We start from the raw sequence: 12,600 nt of genomic DNA on the forward strand, positions 1-12,600 counted from the left end.
CTCTCCACTGATAGGCTGCTTAATTTCCTTCCAGAGCAGGAGTATAAAGGCAGCACCTTAATAGAATAAATCAAATAGTATTGAGCTTTCAATTACACCACCTACAAACTCAAACAGCCGCAGAGGGTTGCCCTTGAAACACCTCCTAAGGCATCGCAAGTGACTCTACCACCGCCGGCGTCCAAGGGACCTCCTTCCCCCCGCCCTTCCGGCATTTGCTCATCGCTGGCGGTCTCTCCCGCTGTGCCGCCGTATGTTCGGCTTCTGCGGGAATCGGTGCGCAGAGCCGGCAGCTACCTGGTCCAGGAGCAGTCGCGAGATGGCTCCTGGCCCCGCCAGGACGCGTGGGGTGATGCTCATGAGTTTCTGGTCCTGCGAGGTCCAAAAGCCCCAGCAGATTTACTCTGTAGTTGCCAAAATAAAGGATTTGTGCTGTGTTTGCTTGGATTTGTACAACTTAGCTTGTCTCGTGAAGGACCCCAAGTTGCTGCTTGCCTTTGCAGTGCAAGGCTTCTTATGGCGATGGAGGGTCGTATGACCCCATGTATGACACCTTCAGCCCCGGCGAAGCCTGGCTTTTCAGTGATGGAGCTGCCAAATTTATTCTTATAGATGTATAAGGAAAAAAAAAATTCCGATCTTTATTAATGCAGTTTTATTCTGTAATAATGCTACAGAATAGTGACCTGATTTCGGGATGTTTTAAAAACAGCACTAGGCGAAGAATTAGCTTTCTTTCCCGAACGTTACTGTGTTAACTTGCAAAGATGACCCTCAGTTTTTGAGTTACTTTGGGCAGGGAGGGGAAGAAGGCTATTTCTTGAGCCTTTAATAATTTTCAGGGGTTTTAGGGATAACACCGTTTCTGTCTCTTCTCGGACTACACAAAAATTCCACAACTCGTTCTTCTACTGCATGGAGGTGTCCTCTTTTGCGTCCAACAAAACCATGGAGCAGTTGTGTGCTCCTGACTTCTTTTTATTTGTTTTTTTCCTGAACTGTGGCCATAATAAGACGGGCTCCTTCAGGCAAGTTTGTGCTTCTTTGTCACTAGGGCACATCAACCCAAAAAGAAGAGGACCCTTAATTTAAGACCACCCCCTATTTGGAAGTTAACCTACTTGGGGAAGTAATTTTCCTTTGGGGTAAATACAGGAGGTTAATTAAGTGAAGTATATGAAATAATTATTGATTTTGGCTGCTCTGTTGCATACGATCATTGGGCTGTCAGTGGCTTTCCTTTAATTAAGTTTCCCTGCTGTCTTGTCATATGCCTAGATTTGGCCCTGGATTTATTTTGTGGTACATATGTACAGCTTCTAGCACAGAAAGGTCCTGGGTCCTCAGTGGGACGTATGGAAGCCTCTTCAAAACGAATGCTGAGTTTCTTCTTGGGTTTGGGAATGCCAACACATGGTGAGCTTTAAAAAGAGAACAAAAAAGCCTTGGCTTTGTATTTAGCGGTGGTCAGAAAATGGTGAAGTAGTGGCCTGGGAAGAGGCTTCTCCCACAGCCTGTGACAGCGGCGTGAGGTTTTGGGAGGAGGAGAGGAGGAGACCTTGTCCTCAGGCGCTGAGTCAAGAGCCCCTTCTTGTCCCAGCAGCCGAGTGATGTGGTACATTATTAAAGATCATAAAATTACTCCCATAAAACCACAAAGCGAGTAATTGCGTGCAATGTGTGGAAGCAAGTCACAAAGCTGAGGCCCCTTGGCGAGCTTTACCCCAAAGCAGAGGAACCCAGTGCGGAGCAATTAAAGGCTTTCAGCTGGTTTCTTCTGCCCAGGTCCAGGCTCCCATGTTACCCTCAATCTGCAGGGTTTTGTGTCCGCAGCCCCTGGGGATGCAGCTCTACATGGGCTTTCATTAGCTTTCAGGGAATATCTAGCCCAAGTCCACGTTACTGAGTCTGCAAGGAGCTGGACATCTCCAGTGCAGGAGTGGAAGGAGCCTTTGGGACCTTCTCCCCTGCTTGGCTTTGTCTTGCCGAGATGATGTAATTAAAGTCTTCAGGCTTTTTTTTTTTTTTTTCTGTTTAGGATCCTCCTAAATTGTCTGCATATCCTTCTTTCACTGACTCCAGTTTGAATGCATCTTTCTTGACATGCACTAAATCACAGGTAGTATTTCCAGTTTCTGATTAAACTTCTCAGGTCCTTGGAGCTGCTGCCTCCATGCCACCAAGGGAAAGTACCTTCTGCATAACATGCTCTGCCTTGTTTATGCTTGCATTATATCTTGCATTTTATATTTTTGAATACTCTCATTTCAGCTCTTCCCTCTTCCCATATTGTAATCCTGTATCCTCTTGGAGAAGTCTAACATTTTACCTGGGTGCTGGCAAGCTCTCTGTCCGGCTGGAACCATCTCATTTCCATAAAGCTTATTTCCATTTCTGATAGCGATGTTGTTTGACAAATGGGCTCAAAGCAGGGTCAGCCCTGGCATCAGCCCAGGTTGCTGAGGGCTTTACCCAGTTGGGCTTTGGAAGACCCCAAGGATGGAGAAGCACAAGTGGTCTGGGCAACCTACTCCAACACTTGGCTGGCCTCGTGGTGAACAGGATTTTCCTTCTATCCCACCTGAACATCTCTTGCTTCACTTGCACCTATTGCTTCTCATCTTCTCACCATGCATCGCTGTGAAGAGCCTGGCTCCATCACCTCCTTAACTTCTTGTAGGCATGAGCAGGCTGCTGTCAGGCACCCCAAAGCCATCTCCAGGCTGAGCAAACCCCTTCCCTTGGCCTCTGGTCTCAGGATCAGTCTTCCAGTCCTGACCATCTCGGTGGCCTCCACTGAACTCACTCCAGTTGTCTTACACTGAGGTCCCAAAACTGGACGCAGTATGTGGTGGTCATCTAAATGTAGTGCCCAGGCTGGTCATGCAGATGGAGAAGGTTGAACACAGGAGTCAGTGGCCGCTCTAGCAAGTACACATTGCCATCAGGAGAGCCAATGGGGGAGAAACGTCCCAGGGATTCTGGACACCAGGGATGTCCTGCTGCATTCCCACATCACATCTGAGCTCCTTCCTTGGTGGCCTGGAGAGCTGCTCAAGGTGGGTTGTTGCTGCCAGGAGGGCAGGGTGACAGCACGCCATCACTGCAGCCTTTCTGCCTCACATGCACAAATTGAGATAAACTTAAATTATTAGATTCAGAGAATTCAACTGTAATTTTTGGTAGCTTTGGTGTGCTGAGTCAACATGGAGGTCCTTCAGTGGACCCAAAAGAGGGCACTTTCATGCAATGGAAGAACAAGTAGAGTTTTTGCATAGTCAGAGAAGAGATGGAAACCCCATTGCTTGGAAAATCATTAAAGTGAATGCTCAAGAAATAGCCTGAGCTCAAAGCATCCCAGCTTTCAAGGCCAGTGATGTATTATAAACAGAAGTTTAGGTCTGACATTTGAGGTTGGACTGAAGAATAAAAGCAAGCAGCAGAATAGCATCTGAGGAGCAATGTAAGTGGAAATGTCTCCTGGAAATGGAGTAAATGAAAACCGCTTTAAGGGGTTTACATTAATTAAAGGATTTTTTAAATTAATTAATTAAAACCACATTAAGGTTTGTGTCAAATCTAAAATTAGATTGGAATCTCTTCAGGCTACAACTGTCAGCCTGGTGCTGTTGTCTCCTCTTTAAATGCATTGACTTTATCGGAGTTATCCTGATTTTGTTTGCTTCAAGGGAGGTCAGAAAAGGGGAGCTTTGCTTTTGCCTTAGAGCGGTGTTTTGCAGACTCTGGGTTCCTCCGCCTTCATCCCTGAGGTCAGGAAGGACCTTCTCGGCCAGCGACGCTGTTGCTGGGTGTTTGCAGGTGCTGGGGAGGAAAGCTCTTTCTTCATCCCAGATCTGGTGGTTGGATTAACCCTGATGGAGCTGCTCGTGCTACTAGAAGGAGGGAAGCGCACTGCTTTCATCCCGTCTCGGCGGCCAATTTCTCACTGTATGTTAGAGGGCTACAGAGAAAGAAAAACAACCAAACCCTGGAGGCCAGATGATTAGACATCAGCAGGGAGGGGGAATTCCTCCTTGGCTTCAGTAGGTGCCCACTGAAAGCCCTCAAGTGTGAGGCTGATCCAAGGTAAACAGAGTACAAACAGATCCAGTCCTTTTAACTGTTTAACTTCATCCTTCCAGGAATCCCTCTGTGATCCTGAAGAGGATGAAACTGGTGGAAGTGAGTTTCAGATCATTTCTGTGCCAGTGTTGCCCTTTAATTTGGTTTATTCTTCTTTCTGTTTGGTAATTACTGCCCTTCCCTAATGTATTTTTATGAAGTTGTTGCTCTTGTTCTCTACCTTCGCTTGACTTGTCCAACAAACCAAGTTCTCCTAGGATCTTGGTGTCATATAGTTATGCCTTTCCTTTAATCAACCCAACAGCTCTTTTTTGTACTTCTTCCAACTGTACTTCATTTTTCTTAAGCGAATTGACTCAGACTGTCATGATTTTTCTTACCAGATCTTACCAGTAGCGTTAGGTTGTTGCTGGTACCACCCCTGGCATGCTAGAGGTAACAGTCCTTGTCTCCTCTTGACACCTCCATTAAACCATCCCCAACTTTTAGCCAAAGCTCATGTTCCTGGTTGATGACTGTGTGACCTTCAAGTAGTGGAAAGTGGGAGAAATAAGCACAGTTTAGCAGAGCAATTGGGTAGTTTTTCTACCATTTGGTCCTCTTTCATGTGAACAGGTCAACCCACCCTCAAGTTGGTGTGTATTTTCTCCCTGCATGACTACCTTACCTTGGGTGCCAGAGGAACACCACTGGTGACCTCTCCTCATCCTGATGAAACACCTTTATTCTCAAAATTGAGTTTCATGGAGCTTCTTGGGAGTCTCTGCTAGTTCTTGGTGCTATTCAACATCTTCACGGATGTGGAAGAACATACAAAATCATTACTAGACCAATACAGGATGGGCATACAGGAGTGCTGGATGGATCGTATCCCGGGAAGTGGTGCTTTTCAAGAAGATCTGGAGATCCTGGAAGCAAAGGCAGTCCATCTGAACTTGGGATGTGATAAAAAGCAAGGTGGGCTTCTCTTGGGTGATGTTAGGTGTGCATGGAATTGGTGGGACAAAACTGGAGCTCAGGCATGGTATCCACACTGGAAGGAGATTGCAAAACCCAGAGAAGGCAGAGAAGAGGGCCACGGAAATGAGCCAGGGGCTGGAGAAAATGTGTTGCAGCTTGGAAGGTTGAAGAGCTCTGTTGAGTGTATCCAAGGGAAAAAAAAAAAAAAGGAGTGGGGACATGGTGATGACACTATAAACACTAACAAGAACGGAAAATGCTGGCTACCAGAGAGGTTTTTAAATCCAGCATAACAGAGAATGACTCAAAGCCGAAGCCAGACAAAAACAAATTAGGACTCAGGCCCAGAGTTACAACTGGGAGGGTGACTGCTTTGGGAACCAGCTGCCAAGGGAAGTGGTGGGTTGCATCAGGTTTTGGCCAAACAGAAGTTCAGGGCTCATGGTGTGGAAGTGGGTGAACTTTGATGGCTCTGTGATAGTCAAGAAGTCAGACTGGCCAATCTAGTGATCTCTACTAGCCTTTGTCTCCATAAATGTGAAAATTTTGATTTTGAAAAATGCCTCGAGAGCCGGATCCCTGTCCACAGCAGCAACTTCTGCCAGCACAAAGCCAGCGCGAGAGTCCTCGCTTTGCTTCCCGAGCATCTGCGTGGGTTCCCTGCCCCACGCTCTGTCCTGCCCCCTTCCCGGGGTTAAAACCTCCCTGTTAACAGAGTAATTAATTGCATTTCGTGCACGAGGGATGAAGAGTTTGTTGGAGCTGGTTCGGGGAATTTCACGCCCTCCCTTTCTCTGCAGTTTGGTTTCAACGTGAAATGTTAAACGGATTGCATCCCTGCCCACGCTCTCCGCAGACATTTGTGAAGTCTGTCTCTCCGTATCCTCTGGAATCTGTTTTATATCAGGGATTGATTTCAGATACAAACTCCCCCAGGTCAGTACTATAAAAATCTCTGCCTGTGCAGCAACACCAGGGAGCATCCTCTGTATATGTTTATTTTATGGAGCCGTACCACCTACAAAGCATGTCAATAAAATTCTCATCCCTGCTCTGACAGTTTTAATCTAGCTGGCAGCTTAAATATAGACCAAGGGGAAGGGGAGGCTGCTAAGAATTGCACAGACCTCTCCAAACGGTGCCTTTATTTTAACAAGTGAACATTTGGTTATTACATCCTCAAGCTTTTAAACATCTCACACTGTCAAGAACTAATAAATCCTTTAGCACCTCTCCGTAAGAAGAGGATCTGATAGGATGTAACAGGCGTGTGGATCATGCGGAGAGTCATAAACCACCTGTAGAAATCACTCCTCCTCTTGCCTTCTGCTGTGCCGGATTAGCTTTTTTTTTTCCTCTTTTTTTTTTTTTTTTTTCTCTCCTTGATTCAGTCTCATTTTTAAGAGAGATGGGAAAGGAGGAGGAAAAAAATCCCCTTTCTTTAAAGCCCTTTTCCTGGCCCTCCTTACTCTTTGTAGAGATGGACAAAACCTATTTTAAGATTCTTCTTCTCCTGGAATGGCACCCCAGCAGGATTTTGCCTCCTCTGAGCTTGTCCTCCTTGTGTTCTGGACCCCCGCTCGTTTGGTTGATGGTCAGAAAGAGGTTCATCCATCCCGTGAGCTGGCATCCTTTTGGGTGCAGGAGCAGGACGACGGGGCTCCGTCCCACCTCTCTTCTAGCAGCCGCGATGGATGCATCTCATCTGAGCTAGTCATCAAGTGTCCTGTGCACGAGAGGGGGTTCAGAGGGAAGCTCACCCCCGCACACCTCTGCAAGTGCCCATCTCGATTATTGACCCATCAGAGCGCCCAGCGGTGCAAGCATTGCCATGCCTAAAAAGCAAGAAGTAACACAATAAACCTCTTTCTTATGGGAAAAAAAAACCTCCAAACTTGGAGCCAGCCATGCGAGTCCTTCAGTTTTCATTTCAGATTTTCCCCTAAACAAACTTTTATAAACCTTAATCCTCCTAACGCTTCTGCAAGCAGAGGAAATAAAGGGAGATTTGTACAAGGAGATAATAGCTTCTATTATGCCGAGCGGTATGGTTGGGCAAAGCAAACAAACTTGCTGGGACATGAGCGTGAGAGATGCAGGAGTGGTCTCACTCCCTCTTGCGCCACGTTATTCCCCGGTGCCCAGCTGCTGAGCGCCTCATCTGACTTCTGCTGCTTCCCCCGAGCCCCACAATTTCATCACGGGGTGTTTGGTGGCACTTAAAGCCTCACCAGAGCCTTGGGTAGAGAGCCAACGACACCATTTGAATGGTTTTAAATGATATTTCTCACCGTTCCTTCTGCCCTTGCTATTTAGGAAGTCCGCCTTCCAAGACAGGTTTTCATTAATTAATTAAACTGCCAGACTCAGCTAACTATCCTTTAAATCATGAAGTGCGTATTACGATGAGCGGGGTTGATGAATGCTGGCAGATCAGGTTCCTCGGGCTGATGTTTGCCCCCAGTTTGGCGCAGCTGCTGCGCTGAGACAGTGAATTACGTGCGTGGACAGTTTCTTAGGGGAGCGGGGAATAGTTTGGACCATCCCAGATTTTTGAAATAATGTATACGATCCTTAAAAAAGTAGTTGCAGGTAGCTGCACCTTGGTCCTAGGTGCAGAACCCCATCACATGAGTCTCTCTGGTGTTTCCTGCGGGGAAATGAAGGGTGGATATTCAGCGTTGTTCCTTACTCTCCCAGGCACTCGCCTGCTTCGGGATAGGGAGCACCCGAGAGCTGTGCCTTCGTGCACCCACTGTGAACATCTAGCACCTGGCACTGCACCCGCAGTTCTGCAGGTAATGATTGCACTGGAAGAGTTAGAGTTCATTTTGGAGGTGAGGTCCTCCTGAGCAGGCTCTGCGCAGATCGACAAGAGAGCAGTCTTCACCTGCATGGCTTGGTCTGTCTTCTCCAGGTGGATTCCTGTACCAGGAGGCTCCATCTTCTCTGGTGGCTTCCTATACCATGTGGCTCCATCTTCTCTGATGGCTTCCTATACCACATGGCTCCTTCTTCTCTGGGTAGCTTCCCATACCAGGAGGCTCCATCTTCTCTAGGTAGCTTTCCATATCACGTGGCTCCTTCTTCTCTGGGTAGCTTCCCATACCAGGAGGCTCCATCTTCTCTAGGAAGCTTCCCATATCACGTGGCTTGCTCCTGCCCATCCCTGTCCCCCCCAGGGGCATCTCATGGCCTGGAGCTGCACTTGCATCTACTGACCACACTCAGTGCACGTGTTACAGCCACCCCTCGGTTCACTTAACGCCGCACTGTGAAATCTGCCTTTACCTCTGACAGATCCCTTTTGGCGTCGCAGAAGCAGCAAGTCGATCCCGTCAGTAGCTGCAGATTGACAGCTCTCCCTTTGCAGCCGAGGAGAGACAGATGGGAGGCGCGAGAAAGTTGGGTTTGGAGGAGCGGGGCTGGGGCGGGGAGTGCTGCTCTGTGCATGGGAAGCGTCAGCTCCCCCCTCGCCGCGCTCGAGCTTTGCATTGTCTGCACGCTTTGGCAGGCGTCCCCTTGCCGGTGCAGTTCACATATTTGAAGTGCCTGTGCAACTTGAGCATGAAGCTGGTTTAACGGTTGACACGAGTGAATTTTTAATAGTAACTTCTCATGGACTTTAGCATGCAGCGTACCAGGGCTTCGAGGTGCTACGTCTTGAGAAAAGACAGACTAATTCTTTGCAAAATTAATTAAGTCAGATCGTTAAAATGGTGTTGCGATGTATTTTATGCCTGCAGGAGGAGAATGAAGGCTATGCCAGGGCTGAATTAAAGTTTGGAGGGGGGGAACTACATGTAGCCCTTTCTCATCTCTGCAGATTTGGCCGTGAGAGTTGACACAGTTTTTTGAATGAATTAAATTCTTCAGATTTGAGATAAAAGTTTTTTTCTCCCTTTATTCTTTCCCCCAGCAAGATGGAGATGTTCTACCTGCTTGATCTCAGCGTCGACTATAAAAAAGTCTCAGCTCCTTATGCCTGTTCTCTCCTGTCAGCATTCAGCACTCATTAATTTTGCATTCACTCAGCACCGTATAATTTTTCCTGACATTGTTCAGACAACCAGCCTTTTTTACTTAAGACATCTCGACACCATTAATGTTTAACTCTAAAAGGTGTGAAGACAGAAAGAAATACCCTTTTCCTTCTGTTTTAGCGGCAGCACGCTTTGCTCTGTGCTCTTCACCATTACACAAGGATTTTATCAGAAGCAGAAAAATAGAGTTTTCCATATAAACTTTGCCCAAGAAAGCGATGCTTGCTGGTCGGAGCAGGGACCAGTGTCTTGGGTCTTAATCTGTACTCCTGGTGCTGTTGTACATGGATGGTGCACGATGCTCTTTGCCTTGGGGCATGGACAGATGTGCTCTTGCAGGTCCATCTGGAGTCCTTCAAGAGAGAACCACCAGTTGGTGAACCACCATGATGTGTGAAAGCAGCATCGGTTGAAGCTAACCCTGGTGGCTTTTGTGTTGCGAGCATTTATGTGGCACGTAACAGCATCTCAGCTCAGGAGATGGCAATGAACTTCTTCATCCACTCCAGCAAGAGCTGCAGAAGCCTGTGTTATTGTGCATCAGGTTTCTTCAGCAGCTGGAAAACGGGAGTGTTAATGGGGAATAGTGTCTTGGGCTCGTTAAAGGGAAGCACGTGTCTTGTCCATCCTCCCTGAGGTCCTCACTTGCAAGGATATCACAGCCTGCCATTCATTTGAGTGCATAGCGGTTGGTTAGGATGAGGGCAACGCTGGAATACATTCTCTGCAATTTATGGGAAGGGTCAAATGGGTTAAAACAAGACTGTTGATTTATTTGCATTGTACAGTCCTGAGGAACTTGGTTGTGCCCATTGCTGGATAGATACATGTTTAAAAAGTAAGAAAAAAGTTTAAAAAAAAACCAACAAAATTCCTGCCCTCAAAATCCTTATCCTCTACCTGGGAAAAGAGGGGAAATACCGCTTGGAGGAGCAGCCAAAACTGGGGAGCAGCCCATAGCCATGTGGAAGGTTAATGTTGCTTGAGCTTGTGATCACCAGGCTGGAGACCTGGTACAGAGTTGGGTTGTTGCCCACCAGGAGCGTCCGTTTCCCGGGGTTGGTTGTAGACGTGGTGGAGGTGGCTGTAGCCCTCCTGCTGACGGGAAGTGCCATCAGCTCTGTGCGGCAACTTGCAATGAAGCATCGTGGGATGTTGTCCTGTTTATGAAATATCAGTGTTGAAGGGTTTTTCAGGCAAGTGGAAGGATAAGACAAGTTGCTGCGTTAATATAGACGCTGGCCTGTTGTATCCTTTGCTCATACAGTTTAAAAGATACCTCAAAATCACTAACCTTGATATAAACCTAGTGTCCCACCTGCAGATCTATGCTGGTGGATGAATAAGTCTACATGGTTTACTCCTTTTAGGATTTGATGTTTTATATAGAATCATAGAATCGTTTAGGTTGGAAAAGACCTTTAAGATCATCCAGTCCAACCAAGTCCACCACTAAACCAATTAAGGGGAGAGTAATATATAGTGGTTGGAGAGGTGCTTAACTGCTGGGACTAGCCCGTGGACTTTAGTGAGTCTTCCCAGTGCCACCGTGGGTTGGTAAGGACAGGCTCTCGGGCTGCAGGCAGCGTGGCAAATAGCTGCGAGAGTGTTAGGTGGAGCCATCATTGTTGCTGGTACAGCAGCAATGCTAGACTGGTTTTTTTGACTGCTTTTCCAGGCCAGGCCACAAAGGAAGAAACTCAAGTGAGACATGGGAGAGTGGCAGGATGTCCCCTCCAGCAAGCTGGTCTAGTGGAAGGTGTCCCTGCCCATGGCAGGGGGGTTGGAACTAGATGATCTTTAAGGTCCCTTCCAACCCAGACCATTCTATGATTCTACGACTCTATGATTCTATGATCTGTCTCCACCGCTGGCTCTACTGATGCAACTGGAGTGGCCACCAGCTTCAGTCCTCAATCCTCACCATCCACATGGGCACTAGAGCCCGTTCTATACACCTCAAGGGCTTAGTCTCCTCCCTTGGCTGTGGGCCTGGTGAGATGTGTCCTCTTGACGTGTGCCTTTGCATGTGCGTTTATGGAATAAGGGCTCAAGATGTGTCTGAAGAACCACTTGGGGCTGTGTTGGTGAGGATGTTCTCCAGGATGGCACAGAAATACTCAGGGCTGAAGCAAGTGCTCTGTTGCCAGCTCTGGAGGTGCATGGGTTATTTTTTCCAGGGCCAACATTGGAATGAGGTGATGAAGTCAGGATTTCCACTCTGGCCAAAAAAGAGAGAAGAGAGAGAGCAAAACCTGGTTGACTGCTGGTTGTGGAGGAAGGCTAGGGGATAACAACACCCCCCTAAAAAAACCAAAAATGAGACTCTATCTTAGAAGAAAAATTTAAAATGGATCAGGTGAATCTCCCGTAAGAATGCCTTTTTCTGTGCTCTGGCTGTAAGGGAAGCATGAGGTGAGTGACTCAGGTGGCAACATCTCCATCACAGATGTCCCATGCTCCATGAGACGGATCTCACCCCAGTGTCTCAGCACTCCAGCCTGGCGTAGCGGCACACGGTTGGGGAGCACCCAGGGGCTTGTCACTGATAGACCATCGCGACGGATGGTGTAAAGCAGGCAAGCGCAGGGCTCTGAAGGAGCCGTGCTGGTTTCTGAAAGCCAAGATCTGCTCTTCTATTTCTTGCACTGGTATTTTCAAGCTCTGAATCTCACAGATTGTATTTTTCCACAGTTTTTTAAATTCATAGATCAGATAATTTCCTTCCTCCTACTAGAATAAAAAGTTACACAACCTAAGAGCTGCTGATTTCCATACAGTGTTTTAGAGGAATCTGGTATTTGTGGAAGTGAAGAAGGGAGGACTCTGGGCTGGGTTTTCTGCATCTGCCTCCGTGTGAATATGCTGACATTAAATAGGTGAGCATTGGGCAAATCTCAGCTTCCACAGCTTGAATTTTGGTTTAGAGTACCTCCAAAGAAGCCATCGTTTGCTGTGGTCCGAACGTGTGCCCTGTAGGCTATGTAGGATGGTCTTCCTTGGAAGTTGGCTTCATGCCCCAGTTGAGGTTGGATCTTCCTCTACTTGTTGATCCCTAGGGAAGGGGAGGAGAGCGCTTGGGCTTGCTGGGACTCAAGAGGAGGCTGCAGGTGAGCTCAGGACTTTGGGCCAGGCCACCACGACCAGCAGCAGCTGGCGACACTCAGAAGCTCTCCCCCAACATGTCCCTAACCTGACAGATAGCCCTAGACATGCCTTCCTCCTTGAGTACTGTTTAAAAACACAAAAGCGTTCCCATTTCTATGGTCTCGATCCCCTTACTTATTGCATTCCTGTATCAATATCATTGTCTTTTTCTCCTCTCGTGGCTTTTTTAAACCAATTTTTTCCTGTCCCACTGGACAGTGCATTCGGTGCCCACCTTCTGCCAAGGTGTTTATTTTTATGGCAGTTTTTTTTCCTGTTGGGTTTACTGGACTAATGAACCTCGTAGCAGGCACTAATTAATGGCACAGCTTTCTGTCACGCTCTCGATCCATGGGTGCACCAAGTC

General features: G+C 47.4%; 1 protein-coding gene across 1 annotated transcript in view; it reads left to right on the forward strand.

Moving 5' to 3' along the window:
* The window catches only part of NCOA1 (nuclear receptor coactivator 1), a 131,051-nt gene that overhangs the window by 71,898 nt on the left and 46,553 nt on the right, over positions 1 to 12,600 (forward strand). Inside the window, exon 4 of the mRNA XM_075707139.1 lies at positions 9,447 to 9,458. Coding sequence (XP_075563254.1) covers positions 9,447 to 9,458 — 12 coding nt within the window. The remainder of the gene's footprint in view (positions 1 to 9,446; positions 9,459 to 12,600) is intronic.

Source organism: Pelecanus crispus, chromosome 3 (genome assembly GCF_030463565.1).
Source record: "Pelecanus crispus isolate bPelCri1 chromosome 3, bPelCri1.pri, whole genome shotgun sequence".
NCBI classification, from domain to species: Eukaryota; Metazoa; Chordata; class Aves; order Pelecaniformes; family Pelecanidae; genus Pelecanus; species Pelecanus crispus.